We start from the raw sequence: 13,468 nt of genomic DNA, 5'->3' as shown, positions 1-13,468 counted from the left end.
CTGAGGAGAGGATGGGGGTGACACAGAGCCTGCCCCCTGACTGAGGAGAGGATGGGGGTGACACAGAGCCTGCCCCCTGACTGAGGAGAGGATGGGGGTGACACAGAACCTGCACCCTGACTGAGGAGAGGATGGGGGTGACACAGAACCTGCCCCCTGACTGAGGAGAGGATGGGGATGACACAGAGCCTGCCCCCTGACTGAGGAGAGGATGGGGGGGACACAGAACCTGCACCCTGACTGAGGAGAGGATGGAGGTGACACAGAACCTGCCCCCTGACTGAGGAGAGGATGGGGATGACACAGAGCCTGCCCCGTGACTGAGGATGGGGGTGACACAGAGCCTGCCCCCTGACTGAGGAGAGGATGGGGGTGACACAGAACCTGCCCCCTGACTGAGGAGGGGGGTGACACAGAACCTGCCCCCTGACTGAGGATGGAGGTGACACAGAACCTGTCCCCTGACTGAGGAGAGGATGGGGGTGACACAGAACCTGCCCCCTGACTGAGGAGAGGATGGGGGTGACACAGAACCTGCCCCCTGACTGAGGAGGGGGGTGACACAGAGCCTGCCCCCTGACTGAGGATGGGGGTGACACAGAACCTGCCCCCTGACTGAGGATGGGGATGACACAGAGCCTGCCCCCTGACTGAGGAGAGGATGGGGGTGACACAGAACCTGCCCCCTGACTGAGGAGGGGATGGGGGTGACACAGAACCTGCCCCCTGACTGAGGAGAGGATGGAGGTGACACAGAACCTGCCCCCTGACTGAGGAGAGGATGGGGGTGACACAGAGCCTGCCCCCTGACTGAGGAGAGGATGGTGGTGACACAGAACCTGCCCCCTGACTGAGGAGGGGATGGGGATGACACAGAGCCTGCCCCCTGACTGAGGATGGAGGTGACACAGAACCTGTCCCCTGACTGAGGAGAGGATGGGGGTGACACAGAACCTGCCCCCTGACTGAGGAGAGGGATAACAGCTTTCTCCTGCCTTTGTCCTCGTTGCAGGCTCTATGCTGGCCCAGAGGTGGACATCTGGAGCTGTGGTGTCATCCTCTACGCCCTCCTGTGTGGCACTCTGCCTTTTGACGACGAGCACGTCCCCACCCTGTTCAAGAAGATCCGTGGGGGAGTGTTTTACATCCCTGAGTACCTCAACCGCTCCGTGGCCACGCTCCTCATGCACATGCTGCAGGTGGACCCCCTCAAACGAGCCACCATCAAGGACATCAGGTCAGCTCAGGTGGGCTGGGGTGGGCTGGCTGGCTGTAGGGGTCCCTGGTGTGTGTCCTGGGCAGGGTGGTTTTCGGGAGTAGTCAGCTAATCCAAATGGTTTTTGTCCCAAGTGATTCAAAGAGTAGCGCTGCACCATTTCTGTGCTGGCTGGAAGTGCATGGTGATGGACAGGAGGAGCATTTTATCTATCTATCTATCTATCTATCTATCTATCTATCTATCTATCTATCTATCTATCTTTCTTTCTTTCTTTCTTTCTTTCTTTATTCTTTATTTATTTATTTATATTATATACAAATATTTTAAATTCTGGTTTATTGCATTATAAGACAGCCTTAAAAATCTCTTAACAGCACTCAGCAAAACCAGCTATATAGCATGCAGGAATCCCAAGAACTTAATATCCAACAGCCATTTTTCAGTTCATCCCTAGGGGTACCAGATGAAGAGAGTAATCATTGTACTTACTGTGTATCTGAAAGAAAAGGAGGAGAAACCCAAGAATTACTGACTTAATGTGTAAATATTGGATGTATTACTTCTAGCTAAGTGCTAAGCATAAACATAAATGTTACTAGGGCTTCCAAGAATTCTCAGGTTTTTAATGCGTTTTCAATGGACAGTTTTAATTGTACCCTTCAAGCAAACCCATGCAAACCTCCTTTTTTATTTCTTAATTCCTTAGGATTAGAATTAGATTCATTAGTACTTAATTTAGTAATTAATTAGATTAATTACATGTTAGAGAGGCAGCACGTGTCAAGATTGCTGCACATACATAGGACCTATAGACAAGGCACTGTATGAGTTTTAGACAATTAATTACCATTGTAAATTGGTGGGAATTGGGTGGGTTTGGTGTTGTGTATGTCCAAAGTGTGAGAATCTTGGATGTGCTAAGCTCTTACTTCAAAGCCCAGTGTGCAGGGTTGTCACAATAGGACGTGAAACAAAGATGACTCCAGTCAGAAGGCAGTAGAAATCAGAAGGTTTATTCACAATTCATCCAGCCCTTTTATAACGTGCTGCACTAAGAAGATACATTATTGGTCCATAGGACTGAGACCTCTCCTATTGGCTAAGCAGCAGAAATAGCAAACAACACCTCTTGTTACAGGAAAGGAACATTGTTTACACAAGGTTGTTTTGGGAAAAAGAAAAACTGTTGAAAAGTTTCCCTTGAGCAGAGCTAGCAATTCTCAAGCTCAGAAAATACTCGAGGTTCCATCACCGTTGCATCATCGAGCACTGGGTTGTGCTCCCAGTCCATCAGCTGGGCTTTGTCCTTGCCTGGCCGTGGTTTCCCCACCTTGCCCCTCACACAGAGCCTCCCCTCTGCCTTCCCCCAGGGAACACGAGTGGTTCAAGGAGGAGCTGCCCAGCTACCTGTTCCCGGAGGACCCTTCCTACGACGCCACGGTCATCGACGACGACGCGGTGCGCGAGGTGTGCGACAAGTTCGAGTGCACCGAGTCGGAGGTGATGAACAGCCTGTACAGCGGCGACCCCCAGGACCAGCTGGCCGTGGCCTACCACCTGGTCATCGACAACCGCCGCATCATGAACCAGGCCAGCGAGTTCTACCTGGCCTCCAGCCCTCCCACCGGCTCCTTCATGGACGACAGCGCCCTGCACATCCCTCCCGGCGTGAAGCCGCACCCCGAGCGCATGCCGCCGCTCATCGCCGACAGCCCCAAAGCCCGCTGCCCCCTGGACGCCCTCAACACCACCAAGCCAAAGCCCCTGACTGTCAAAAAGGCCAAGTGGCACCTGGGGATCCGCAGCCAGAGCAAACCCTACGACATTATGGCCGAGGTGTACCGGGCTATGAAGCAGCTGGACTTCGAGTGGAAGGTAAGGGAGTGTTGGTGCCCCGACAGCCTTAATCCCATAAACCCAGGGTTTTAATCCCATAAATTATTGTTGCTGTAGGACATGAAAGAAAGGCTCCAAAGATTTCAGAAGGCAAAGAGCATAGAAAAAGAAGGCTTTCTTTTTTAATTCGTAATACCTTTTATAAGGTGTTTCGATACAGACTTAACGTGATGAATAGGAATGACACCTTTTTAATCTTACTGGTTGACTAGAGAAACAGCAAAGCACCACTTGGAGAAAGATTGTTTTGAGAAAGGATACTTGTTTGCCGAGATTGTTTTGAGAAAGGATACTTGTTTGCCGAGATTGTTTTGAGAAGAAGCTTTCTTGAGGAATTTTTCCTTGGGAAAAAGTTAGCAGCTGCTAGCAGGCTAAAATCTCTCAGACCCAGAAATGTCAGGCCCACAGTTTGTAAGTGTGGTTACAGCCTCGCCTGTTTACTGAAAAATGTCCCCCCCACCTTGCAGCCATCCCTGCTATTCCTTGTTAAGGCAAGCTCACTGAGTTAAGGTGCCAGCTGTGTGCTTCAGTGGTTATTCATGGCGTGAAATGAGGGGTTTCTTTCTGAGTGCTCCAAGGCTTCAGCTGGAAAGATGACTCTGCCTCCTTTAGCTGCAGGGATAAGAGGAGCCGTTCACATCGCTAATTTTAGTGGCTAATTCCTTTTGAGTTCATCTCCAGTGCTCCTGAGCATAGGAACTCTCACTATTTCTGCCTGATCCTGTCAGGACTGAAGTGGCACAATACAAACTGTCCTAAAGGATGCCCAAATGAGGGGCAGGGGTCCTTGGCTGCAGGGTTTGTATCCTTGATGTGGTGGCCTTTTCCATGATGGAGATGCAGCAGTGCTCACAGACCAGATGTGTTTTCAGACACTTACTGCTTCCTCAGTTTAGGGCCCAGCTTCTTGATTTAAACCCAGATGTTTTAGTTGACACTGCAGATATTTCTCCGGGGCTGTGCAACATTTAGTCACAGTCGTTTTCAAAGTTGGAATAATAAATCCCTAAGTCAGCCCTGGATCTCTGCTGCTGTGCCTGACTCCCCAAATCCTGGTGCAGCCCCTGAGGTGAGCTCTCCTGGCTCGTGGCCTTTGGCAGCAGCATCACATGAGCATCAGGAGCCAGGTAAGGAGAATTTCAGCCCAGATCTTCATCACCAGAGGAGCTCCCCTGCTCCCAAGTGTTGTACTCTGTGAATTTACCTGTGCTGCTTCTTTAAAACCTCCTGACTCCTCCTTATTTTTGATATTATTATGTCTTTAAAGCCAAGTAGTTTCCAGAAACCTCATTTCCCTGCCCCAGGGAGGAGATGGACCGTGGCCAGGTGCACTTGCCCACACCAGCCAGACATTTGTTAGCTGCATGGTTTTACAGGGAGTGAACAAACCTGCTGTATTTCTGGTGCAGCCTTAAAAACCAACTCAGCCCAACATCTCTGTGTAGGCAGTGGAGCTTTTTTCATACGAGGAGGTTTCACAATAGCCTTTCTCACCCTAAGAATAACTTCAGATGTGACTCTTCATCAGAATTAACTCTCCCATCCACGCAGTTGCTTCACAAATATAGTGCAGAGAGCAGATCTCATTGTAAATGAGATGCAGCAGATTGTGAAGTGGGAAGCAGCGAGGGGAAATACTCAGCTTGAGGCTGATCCACAAGGAGTGGGTTCAGCTGTGCTGATGGGAGAGGCTGCTCTGCCCAGCTTGCCCTGATTTCATGAACGCTCTCCATGTGGGTCCACGAGTGGACTTTTGGTTTCATGTGGCCATGGCGGCTGGTGAGGGAGGAGCAAACACCATTTTTGTGCCTGGCAGATGGGTCACAGCAGCTTCCTCAGCCAGCAGCTGGTGAATCAGAGCCTCAAGAAGAATATTTAAAGATAGGAGGAAATGAAGCCGTTCGCTTCATTTTACGGGCGTTGTCCTTTTAAGAAACTGGGTGTTTTTTTTTTTTTTCCCAGAAGATCTCTTGCTGGTAGGTAGAACAAGTAAGGAGAGAAGTAAGTGTTCCTCTTGCTGCCTGGAGTGTCCCTGCTGAGGGCAGGTTTTCCCCTTGCAGGTGGTGAACGCCTACCACCTGCGGGTGCGCCGCAAGAACCCCGTCACCGGCAACTACGTGAAGATGAGCCTGCAGCTCTACCAGGTGGACAACCGCAGCTACCTGCTGGACTTCAAGAGCATCGATGGTGAGTAGGAGATGGAGAGCACGTAGGAGATGGGGAGCACGTAGGAGGGCAAGGCTGGAAGTTGGAGAAGCATTTTGAGGCACTTAGGTGTGTGTCACTTCAGCAAAAGCGCTTTCGAGCCGTCCATCTCTGCTGCTGTCCCCGTTTCCTTACTGCTCCTGTGTAACAGAGTGTCTTTTTCGGAGTGCAGCTAGGGCCCTTCTAGATCTCAGTCAGCCTCTCCAGTAGAGAAACTGCTTGAGAAGGATTCAGGCAGCAAATCCAGCTCACACATCCACACACGTTACCAGGCTGGCTCAGCAGAGAGGCAGAAGGCTCCCAGCCCCAGATCAATTCCAGCAAGTGTTTATTCCAGTGAGCTGAAGGTGAATCCAGAGGCCAAAAGAGACTGATCATGTGAATTTTCTCAGTTATATAGTGTCTCATGGGTGGTACAGGGGGCAGGGCAGGGGTCAAGTGACTGTAGGGAAGACAGTAAACTGGACACCAGGCCCCATGGCCAGTGGGAGAACAGGGAAAGGGGATACCATAGGAGGGGTGGTGGACTTGAGAAACCCAGAGAGAAGATTGCAGAATGTTTGCAAGGAGCCACGGCGGAGAAGCCTTTTGTTACACCTAGGAGTGGTAATCTTCTCTTTTCCAGAGCAAGGCAGTTGGAAATTCCTTAAAGACAACAAGGGACTCTCACACACCTGCACTGCAGCGGCCAAACTAATCCAAATTTTTCCTCTTCTCTTCCTTTTTTTTGTTGGTTTTTGTTTTTTTTTCCCTTTGGTCTTTTCCAGACGAGGTGATGGAGCAGAGGTCTGGCTCCTCCACTCCGCAGCGCTCCTGCTCTGCCGCGGGTTTGCACCGGCCGCGCCTGAGCATCGACGCGGCCGCGGCCACCGAGTGCCAGTCGCTGATGGGCTCCCTGAGCGGCTCCTTCGTGGGCAGCATCCCCTCGGTGCCCCCACGCCTGGGCAGCCACACCATGGACTTCTTCGAGATGTGTGCCAGCCTCATCATGGCCCTGGCCCGCTGAGGGCCGCCTCTGCCGTGAGGATCCGCGCTGACTCGTCCGCCCCTCCTCTCTTTTGCGTCCTTGTTCTTCCTCCTCTCACCACCCCGCAGCTCGTGGCACAGAGCAGAGTCCAGACCCAAAATGTGCCCCCCCTGCCCTAGCAAGGCACCAAGGGAATTACTGTCGTTTCTGTCCTTGTGCCTGGCGAAATGTGTCCAACACCCTTTTCTTTCTTTCTGTGTGAACCCCGTGGGAAATGTCAAGGCTGTAAAGTAACGAAGGTATGTCACTGAGTTTTTGGGAAACACCTCCCCCCTGGTTCATCCTGAGGTATTGGGGACATAGCCGAGCTTCCTGCAGGGAGTTTGGTGTTTCCCTGATGCTTTGCAGAGCGGGGGCAGGATGGGCTGAGCCAGGGCAGAGGGGTTGACCAGGAGCTCTGTGAAATGGAGTGGAGGGTGACAAAGCAGCTCTGCAGTGTTCACACCCAGGTACCAGCCTCTTTAACACTTTTCTCCCCAAAGCAGCAGCTGCTGGGATGCTTCTGCACTAGTGCAATATGACCTTCCCTCCCCTCTCTTTTTCCCTCTGCTGAAGACGGGGAGGGAAGGTGGGATGTGCAAAGGTCCTGGTGCAAACCTGCCATGGGGAGGCCTCCCTGTGTCCAGCCTTGGCAGAGAAGTGTTCCTAAGGTGCTTTATTTCCCCCCGAGAGCTCCGGACAGCACTGACCCGCTCCCCATGCTCGGAGCTGAAGGCACATTGCCTTTTTCCCAGCCCTTAATCACCACCTCCCCCCGGCCTGCTCCCCTTCCCCTGCCTCACCACAGCCTCCAGGGGCTGAATCCCGAGCAGGGTGAGCAGAGGACAGGATGTGGATCACCCACCTGAAAACCCAGCACTTCACCCCGGGGCTGGGATCATCCCTGATGGGCAGGAGCCATCAGCAGAGCACAGCTCCAGAGCACTCACCTCTCACCTTTCCCTTAGGAAGCTCTGCCTGCTGTCACCTCCCTAAAATCACTGCCAAATCTGCCTTCTCTGCTGCTGGACACTCACTGCCCCTGCCCAAGGGCTCTCCTGTCCTGCTGCTGCCCACTGGACTGTGACCTTCTCCACGCCGCTGACCAGGCAGGCATATCCCAACCTGGAATTTTACTGTTCCTTTGCTACTGGCTGTCTGAAAGGATGGGGTTTTATTTTTTAAGATGAACCACGGGGATTTTTAAGGTTAAATTCTTGTTACCCAAGGGTAAACCCTTAATGCACGCGTGACTTCTTTGTTTAAAAGGGTTGTTATTTTTTTATTACGTGGGATTAATCTAATGGGCAGCGTTGGCATCTCCTTGGCTTTGACGTGATATTTAATTCCACTTACTTGATTATGAAGTAATAGCCTAATCAAGGAAAAAAATGCTTTATGAAAGCTTTGCCAAAAAAACCCATCCTGGGCAGGGAGTTTGGTTTTGTTCTGGATTTTCTTTTTTCGGTGTTCTGTTTTAAGAAACAAAGCAAAGAACTTCTGCTGGTCCCTGTTATGCAGTCATTCAACTTGAAAAAAAATTTTAATCTGTCTTTTTGATAGCTTCTTATGACCCCTTGAGGTTTTTTTCCTAGGTTGTTTTATTTTGTACAGTTGCACTTTAATTTAAACTTTCTGCAAGTTTGTATGAGAAGCAAGGAAGAGAACAACACATTAAGCCTTTTTTACTGATCATTTGAGGTAATCAAGATAAACACAGGATTTTTTTGCCATCTACTGGCAGTTGCAATGGACCTTTTCAGCTTGAAGTCCTTTTTTTAAAAAAAAAGAGCCACAAAATTGCCTTACTTTTGTTACAGATTGTGCTTGGATCCTCACTAACGTGACTTTACAGCTCCAATTTTTCCAGAAGCCGCACAAAGTAGAAAGCTTAAAAAAAAAAAAAAAAGAAAAAAAAAGAAAAAAATTAAAAAAAAAATTCAGTTTTGCTGTTAAGCTCTTGAGCACTAAATCCAACACAGCAGTGGTTGGACTGTAAGCCCGCAGCAGAACAGCTCTGTTTTTAAAAGAAATACTGGAAATATTTGTAGTGCTCCTAGGTTTTGTAAAGAGCCTTTTATTATATTATGATTATTAAATAAATACTCTGGGGTGGAGAATGGCTTTGGTGCTGTGCCTGGTGGCTGCCAGGTGATTTGTATCCCCAGTGCTGTGGTGTGAGTTTGGATGGAGAATCCAAACTCCAGCATGCAAAAAAAAAAAAAAAAACCCCAAAAAACCAAACCCCACCCCAGAGTCAAAGCTGAGGAGCCCCCAGCCCTTCAGCAGCTTTTGGATCAAGGCTGAGATGAGCAAAGAGCCCGGAATGGTTTGGGGTGATGGAGATAAACCCCTTTGCAAAGGAGCAGCTGTAGGGACAGGCATCGATTTCCATCCAGGAAACAGCAATGAGTGAAACGTGTTTGAAATGTTAAAGGCTTTTCAAATCTTCACTCCCAACTGAGCGTCTTGCCAAAATCCTGGCAGCACCTGTAGCCCCCTGGATAAGGGGCTGGTGTGTCACAGTCTGGGGCTCAGGAGCAGGTAGATGTACTGATGTCTTTTTTTTTTTTTTTTAATTGACTCTTGTCCTCTGGGATTTCCTACCCAGCAGAACTAACAGTATTAAGCAGCAGCAAATGCCCTTGGGAGGAAATATTTGCTTCCTGGAGGCGGGTGGGATTTTTTGGGTTGTAGAATAAGCCCCTTGTGGCATTTGGCATCTTCTCAGACCCGTGCAAGCGTTAACTGCTGTGTGGATCTGCAAAACCAGTCCTGCCTGGAGGGCAGTCAGAGTTACTCAGCTTTCCATGTGGAGAGACACGAGGAGATGAAGCACTTCCCTGCTCAGGGTCAGCAGAGGCAGTGGAGGGAGCAGGACTGGTGCAAGCACCTCCCCAGTGACCGCACTGATGGTCTGAACAGTCCGTCACAGCCTTACCCAGATCTGTGCTGCACTTTGAAACACTCTGAGGACTTTAACTTCTTTTTTATTATTTCTTTTACCTTCGAATAAGGCTGTGTTCTGTTCCCCAGCTGCAGAGGAGCTGCTGACCTCCAGTTAACATTTTCCAGAGGAAGAGTTTAACTTTGACACTGTTACACTGTGGTCAGCTCTTTTTGGAGTTCTGCTGGTACATGCACAAGCGTCGGGGAAAGCAGGGTAGACAATATTTGACCTACAGAAACTTGAATCACTGCAAGTGCAATTTTTTTCAGAAGCCACTGGACAGCTGCGCTTTGCAAGCCGCAAACTCACCCAAATTTTGCTTCAGCCCGAGTGGGAGAGAGACAAAATGCAAAGGATGAAGAGTTCAGATGGGCTCCAACAGAAACCTCCAGCTCCTGGATGAGTTAATTCAGAAATACCTTGTGCTGTTCTTGTTGAAAGTTATATATATATGTAAATATTATATATGCATATATATAAAATGTAGGTTGCATCCCTGTTGTTGGCCTCTCAGCTTTATTCTTCCTGCAGGGCAGGAGTGTGCCCTGGACACTGCCACCGCTCACTGATCCTCTGAGAGGACCTGGACAAAGGGGATGCTGTTTTTACACCCTCTTTTGAGTGTAAAGCCCATGAGTAGCTTAGCTGACCCCATCAGGCTCGGCATGGCCTTGGCCAGGGGTGGGAGGAAAAGTGGCATCAGGAGCTGTGACACTCCTGCCCTTGCACCCCCCTGACCAAAGCCCTGGTGCTGATAGATAGCGTTTGGGGCAGGTTTATTTTCAGGAGCTGGAGTTGAGCGAGTAAAGGCAGCAGGATATTTTATTTCCCCCCTTTAACGGGTCAGAAATGCATCCTCAGCCGTGTGTCCAGTTCAGCATTTCACGAGGTGTGTACAAGCGCAGGGGGATGTACGGGCAGTGCTGTAAAAAGCGTGAACCGGCCGGTTGGTGCGTGTTGCGTGTGTACGTTCCCGTGTGTGATTATAGTGGCACTCGTGTTGGAATTGATGAGGTATTGAACAAAATAACCCTTCTGTCTACTCCTTTTCATTTCACTGCTCTTGACTGTCAGCGTGCACCCCTGTAGGAGGAAGAGGGAGCTGTGTGCAGGACGTGAACTCGTGCCTTTGCTGCGCGTCGGGGCTGCTGGAAGTGGCGGCTTTGTTTCACGAGGTGCACAATTTCCCCAGCTCGTGCAGGATCCCCCCGCTGAGACATGCAGGCCGTGTTTCTAAATACTTGAAGTACCATTTGTTGTGCAATTATTTGGCTTCACCCTTTTTATTAGCTGAGAGGAGAGAGGGAAGAGGAATCGCACATCTGGATGAGCCAAACCAAGCCCCGCTCGAGCTCCTGCTGTTTCTTTCCTGGAAAGTTTTAGGATCTGGTTTTGTTCCAGGTATATGATGGTACCTTACTAGAGTCACCTTGCTTAAGGTCTTACTTTGGTATAGGCTTTTTCATTTAGTGCTTTCCTTTGGCTTCCTTATATATCCCTTTTTCATCATTCACTGATTAAAAAAAAAAAGCAAAAGCAACAGCTTCTTGTAATTCTGAATTCCCAGTCTGCCTCCAGGCCATGGAGTTAATGATTCAGCCAGAGGTACCTCACTCCCATGCCTGAGAGATGAACTGGGTTTCAGAGTTCCCACATGACACCTACTGATGGAACACTGACTTTTGCAGAGAGCACACCTGGTATTCGATGCACAGATCTTTGCTCAGTTTTAAATATCAAAATTAGGAGAACTGGACTGTGAATCAGAGCTCTACCTGCAAGCACGAGTACACTTTTGGTGTTAGAAAAAGTCTGTTTTTAACAAAAGCCTTGAAGTTCCTGCTGAAGCTGCCTTAATTGAAAAATCAAAGTTTATTTGTAAGACTCATCTCTGATTTTTTTTTTTTTTTCAAGTTTGGAAATAGTTTATTTATCCTCATCTCACAAAGCTGTGAAGTAGATCCTGTAGCCATGGTAATATTTATTCTTGTTGCTGAAAGCATGTTCATGTGTTCTGTATCATGTTATATTCACGTGGTTTGTACCTCAATGCGTTTGTTTTGTTTTTTTTGGTTTTTTTTTCTTTTAGAGCACAAAGCAAAACTGAATCCCAGGATTTCTCTGGTGTCCGTGGCCCAGCATCTTTGAGCAGACAAAATGAGAAAGGTGAACTGGACTTGTCCACTGCAATTCTTAAATTCATACTCTAAGGAGTATTTATGATTTATAATATTATGTATTTATGACTTTAAGGAAAAGATGCTGAACTTGAAAAAGTTCTGAGTAGAAGCATCCCTTCGAACATATCATTAACACGAAGCTCAGGAAAAAAAAAACCCTGAGCTCTATAAACACTCCATCCTTCTCAATATTTTCTATTTTGTCAATTGAGGGCCTGGAGAAGGTTTTTTTTCCCAGTTCATGGCTGTAATAATTTTATTGTGGAAGGGCACAGAGCCCTGGTTCAGTTTTGTCCTTTGTGCATTAGATAATCACAACGAAGCCTTTTTCCTTCCATTTATGGCGTGGAAAGTGTTTCTCGGTGTACTGCACTGCATGTGATAGCTGTCTCCATGGTTGACATTTGCACTTTAATAAACTCAGAGATGAAAAGAGATAAAAGCAGCAAATCCTTGGTATTTCCTTACTGCACAGTCCCTTTTTTTGCAGGCTGGTGGAGTTTCCCTCTGGAGATCCTTCCCCATCCCAGCTGAGGAGAACAGATACCCTCAAGGCTTGGTGGGGAGCAAAGGGGCAAGGGATGGAGTTAAAATTTCTACGTGAGTAATTTCAACAACTTTCCCAACCCAAAATCTATGCCAGGAGCCAGGCCCGTGCATTTACGTGTGCTGACTCAGATCTTGACTCCTTTCAGCAAGGAGTAAAGAGAGAGAGAAGTATTTTAAAGACATCATGCAGAAATAATAACCTTGCACTGCAGAAAAAGGTGTTGGGGACAAAACTTGGGCGGCTGTTTCCTCTGTGCCTGTGATGCAGGAGGATGTAACTCCAGTTGAAGCGCACAGCTGCGGGGAGTGCTCCAGGTTTGTCCCTGTCCTATCCCCTTTTCACACCATTTCAGTTCTGCCTCAGACTCATCAGCTCGCAGAGGAAATAATCTGCTGTTGCCATGATTATTTCCTCTCTGAGGAGAAATGTGGAGGAACAGGGCTTAGCACTCACGTGAGAATTATTTTAAGTTTTGATGTGGTTAGGATGTACCAATATGACGATAAAAGAGGAAAAAAAAAAAAAAAGGAAGGAAGAGTTTAATTTCCTGACCACTCTCTTGACCTAAATATAGCCAACCTGTGGTTTAATTTGAGGAAATCTAAGTTGCTGTATCTAAAGAATTTTTGTGTTATCTGGAGTCAGCCCCATAGCAAGCTCTTTTCTTCTTTGCATGCACTGGAATGTGTCCATGAGGGCAAAAAAAAAAAACATTTTTAAGGGTATTGCAAGGCATCCTTGCATTAAACCAGCTGCAGAAGTTTGTGTTTCACAGGGATTTGGGGCACAACCCCACAAGGACTCTGTGTCACCACACCAGGATCAGGGGCCAGATCATGTCTGTCACAGGATACAGGGGGAGATTCCTAAAAAAAAAAACAAACCCTCCTTTAAAATAAGGAAAACTTGCTAAATAACTTCCTTGGGTGGCAAAAAAAGAGCTTGCACGTCTGGTTAATACAGGATTTGCCCATAGTGTTTACAGAAGGGGTGATGAACAGACCTCATGGGTTGTGAAGGAGTGCTGGCGAGGAGGAGGATGAGGAAGGAGTGGAGGAAGGATGTCACCATGGAAAAACATCACCATGGAAAAAAAACCCAAAAAAAACCTGTAGAGAAACTGTCTCCAGCACTTCCCTGAGGCCAATTCCCTGCGAAAGGATGGAGGTGAAGGGCACAGAGCACGTCCCAGGCTGTGCCAAAGCCAAACACTCCAGCTCCCCAAACTCTCCACCAGAAAAATCCAAATATTTGGGCTGGCAGGGCTGCAAAGCTGCGCATGCTTACAGGGGAGTGCTTTATTTTATTTTATTTTATTTTATTTTATTTTATTTTATTTTATTTTATTTTGCTGCAAGGATGGATGCAGGCCAATGCACTTAATAGTAACCACATGGTAAAATAAATAAGAAGGCCTGTATAGACTTAAAAGTAAATGTTAAATATTTGCTCTGGGTTTTTT

At 48.1% G+C, this 13,468-nt stretch overlaps 1 protein-coding gene across 3 annotated transcripts in view; it reads left to right on the top strand.

The window, feature by feature from the left end:
• PRKAA2 (protein kinase AMP-activated catalytic subunit alpha 2) overlaps positions 1 to 13,468 on the top strand; it is a 330,475-nt gene that overhangs the window by 13,123 nt on the left and 303,884 nt on the right. For 2 of the 3 annotated variants that reach the window (XM_066325425.1, XM_066325424.1), the window contains exons 6-9: positions 1,013 to 1,237; positions 2,590 to 3,094; positions 5,176 to 5,302; positions 6,088 to 11,898. In XM_066325425.1, coding sequence (XP_066181522.1) covers positions 1,013 to 1,237; positions 2,590 to 3,094; positions 5,176 to 5,302; positions 6,088 to 6,326 — 1,096 coding nt within the window. In that variant the 3' untranslated portion in view covers positions 6,327 to 11,898. Of the gene's footprint in view, positions 1 to 1,012; positions 1,238 to 2,589; positions 3,095 to 5,175; positions 5,303 to 6,087; positions 11,899 to 13,468 lie in introns of those variants that run through there. The other variant, XR_010744269.1, reaches the window with a different exon arrangement.

The sequence above is a fragment of the Sylvia atricapilla genome, chromosome 9 (assembly GCF_009819655.1).
Source record: "Sylvia atricapilla isolate bSylAtr1 chromosome 9, bSylAtr1.pri, whole genome shotgun sequence".
In the NCBI taxonomy this organism is placed as follows: domain Eukaryota; kingdom Metazoa; phylum Chordata; class Aves; order Passeriformes; family Sylviidae; genus Sylvia; species Sylvia atricapilla.
Note: the sequence above shows the minus strand (reverse complement) of the source record. Positions and strands in the feature narration are given on the sequence as shown.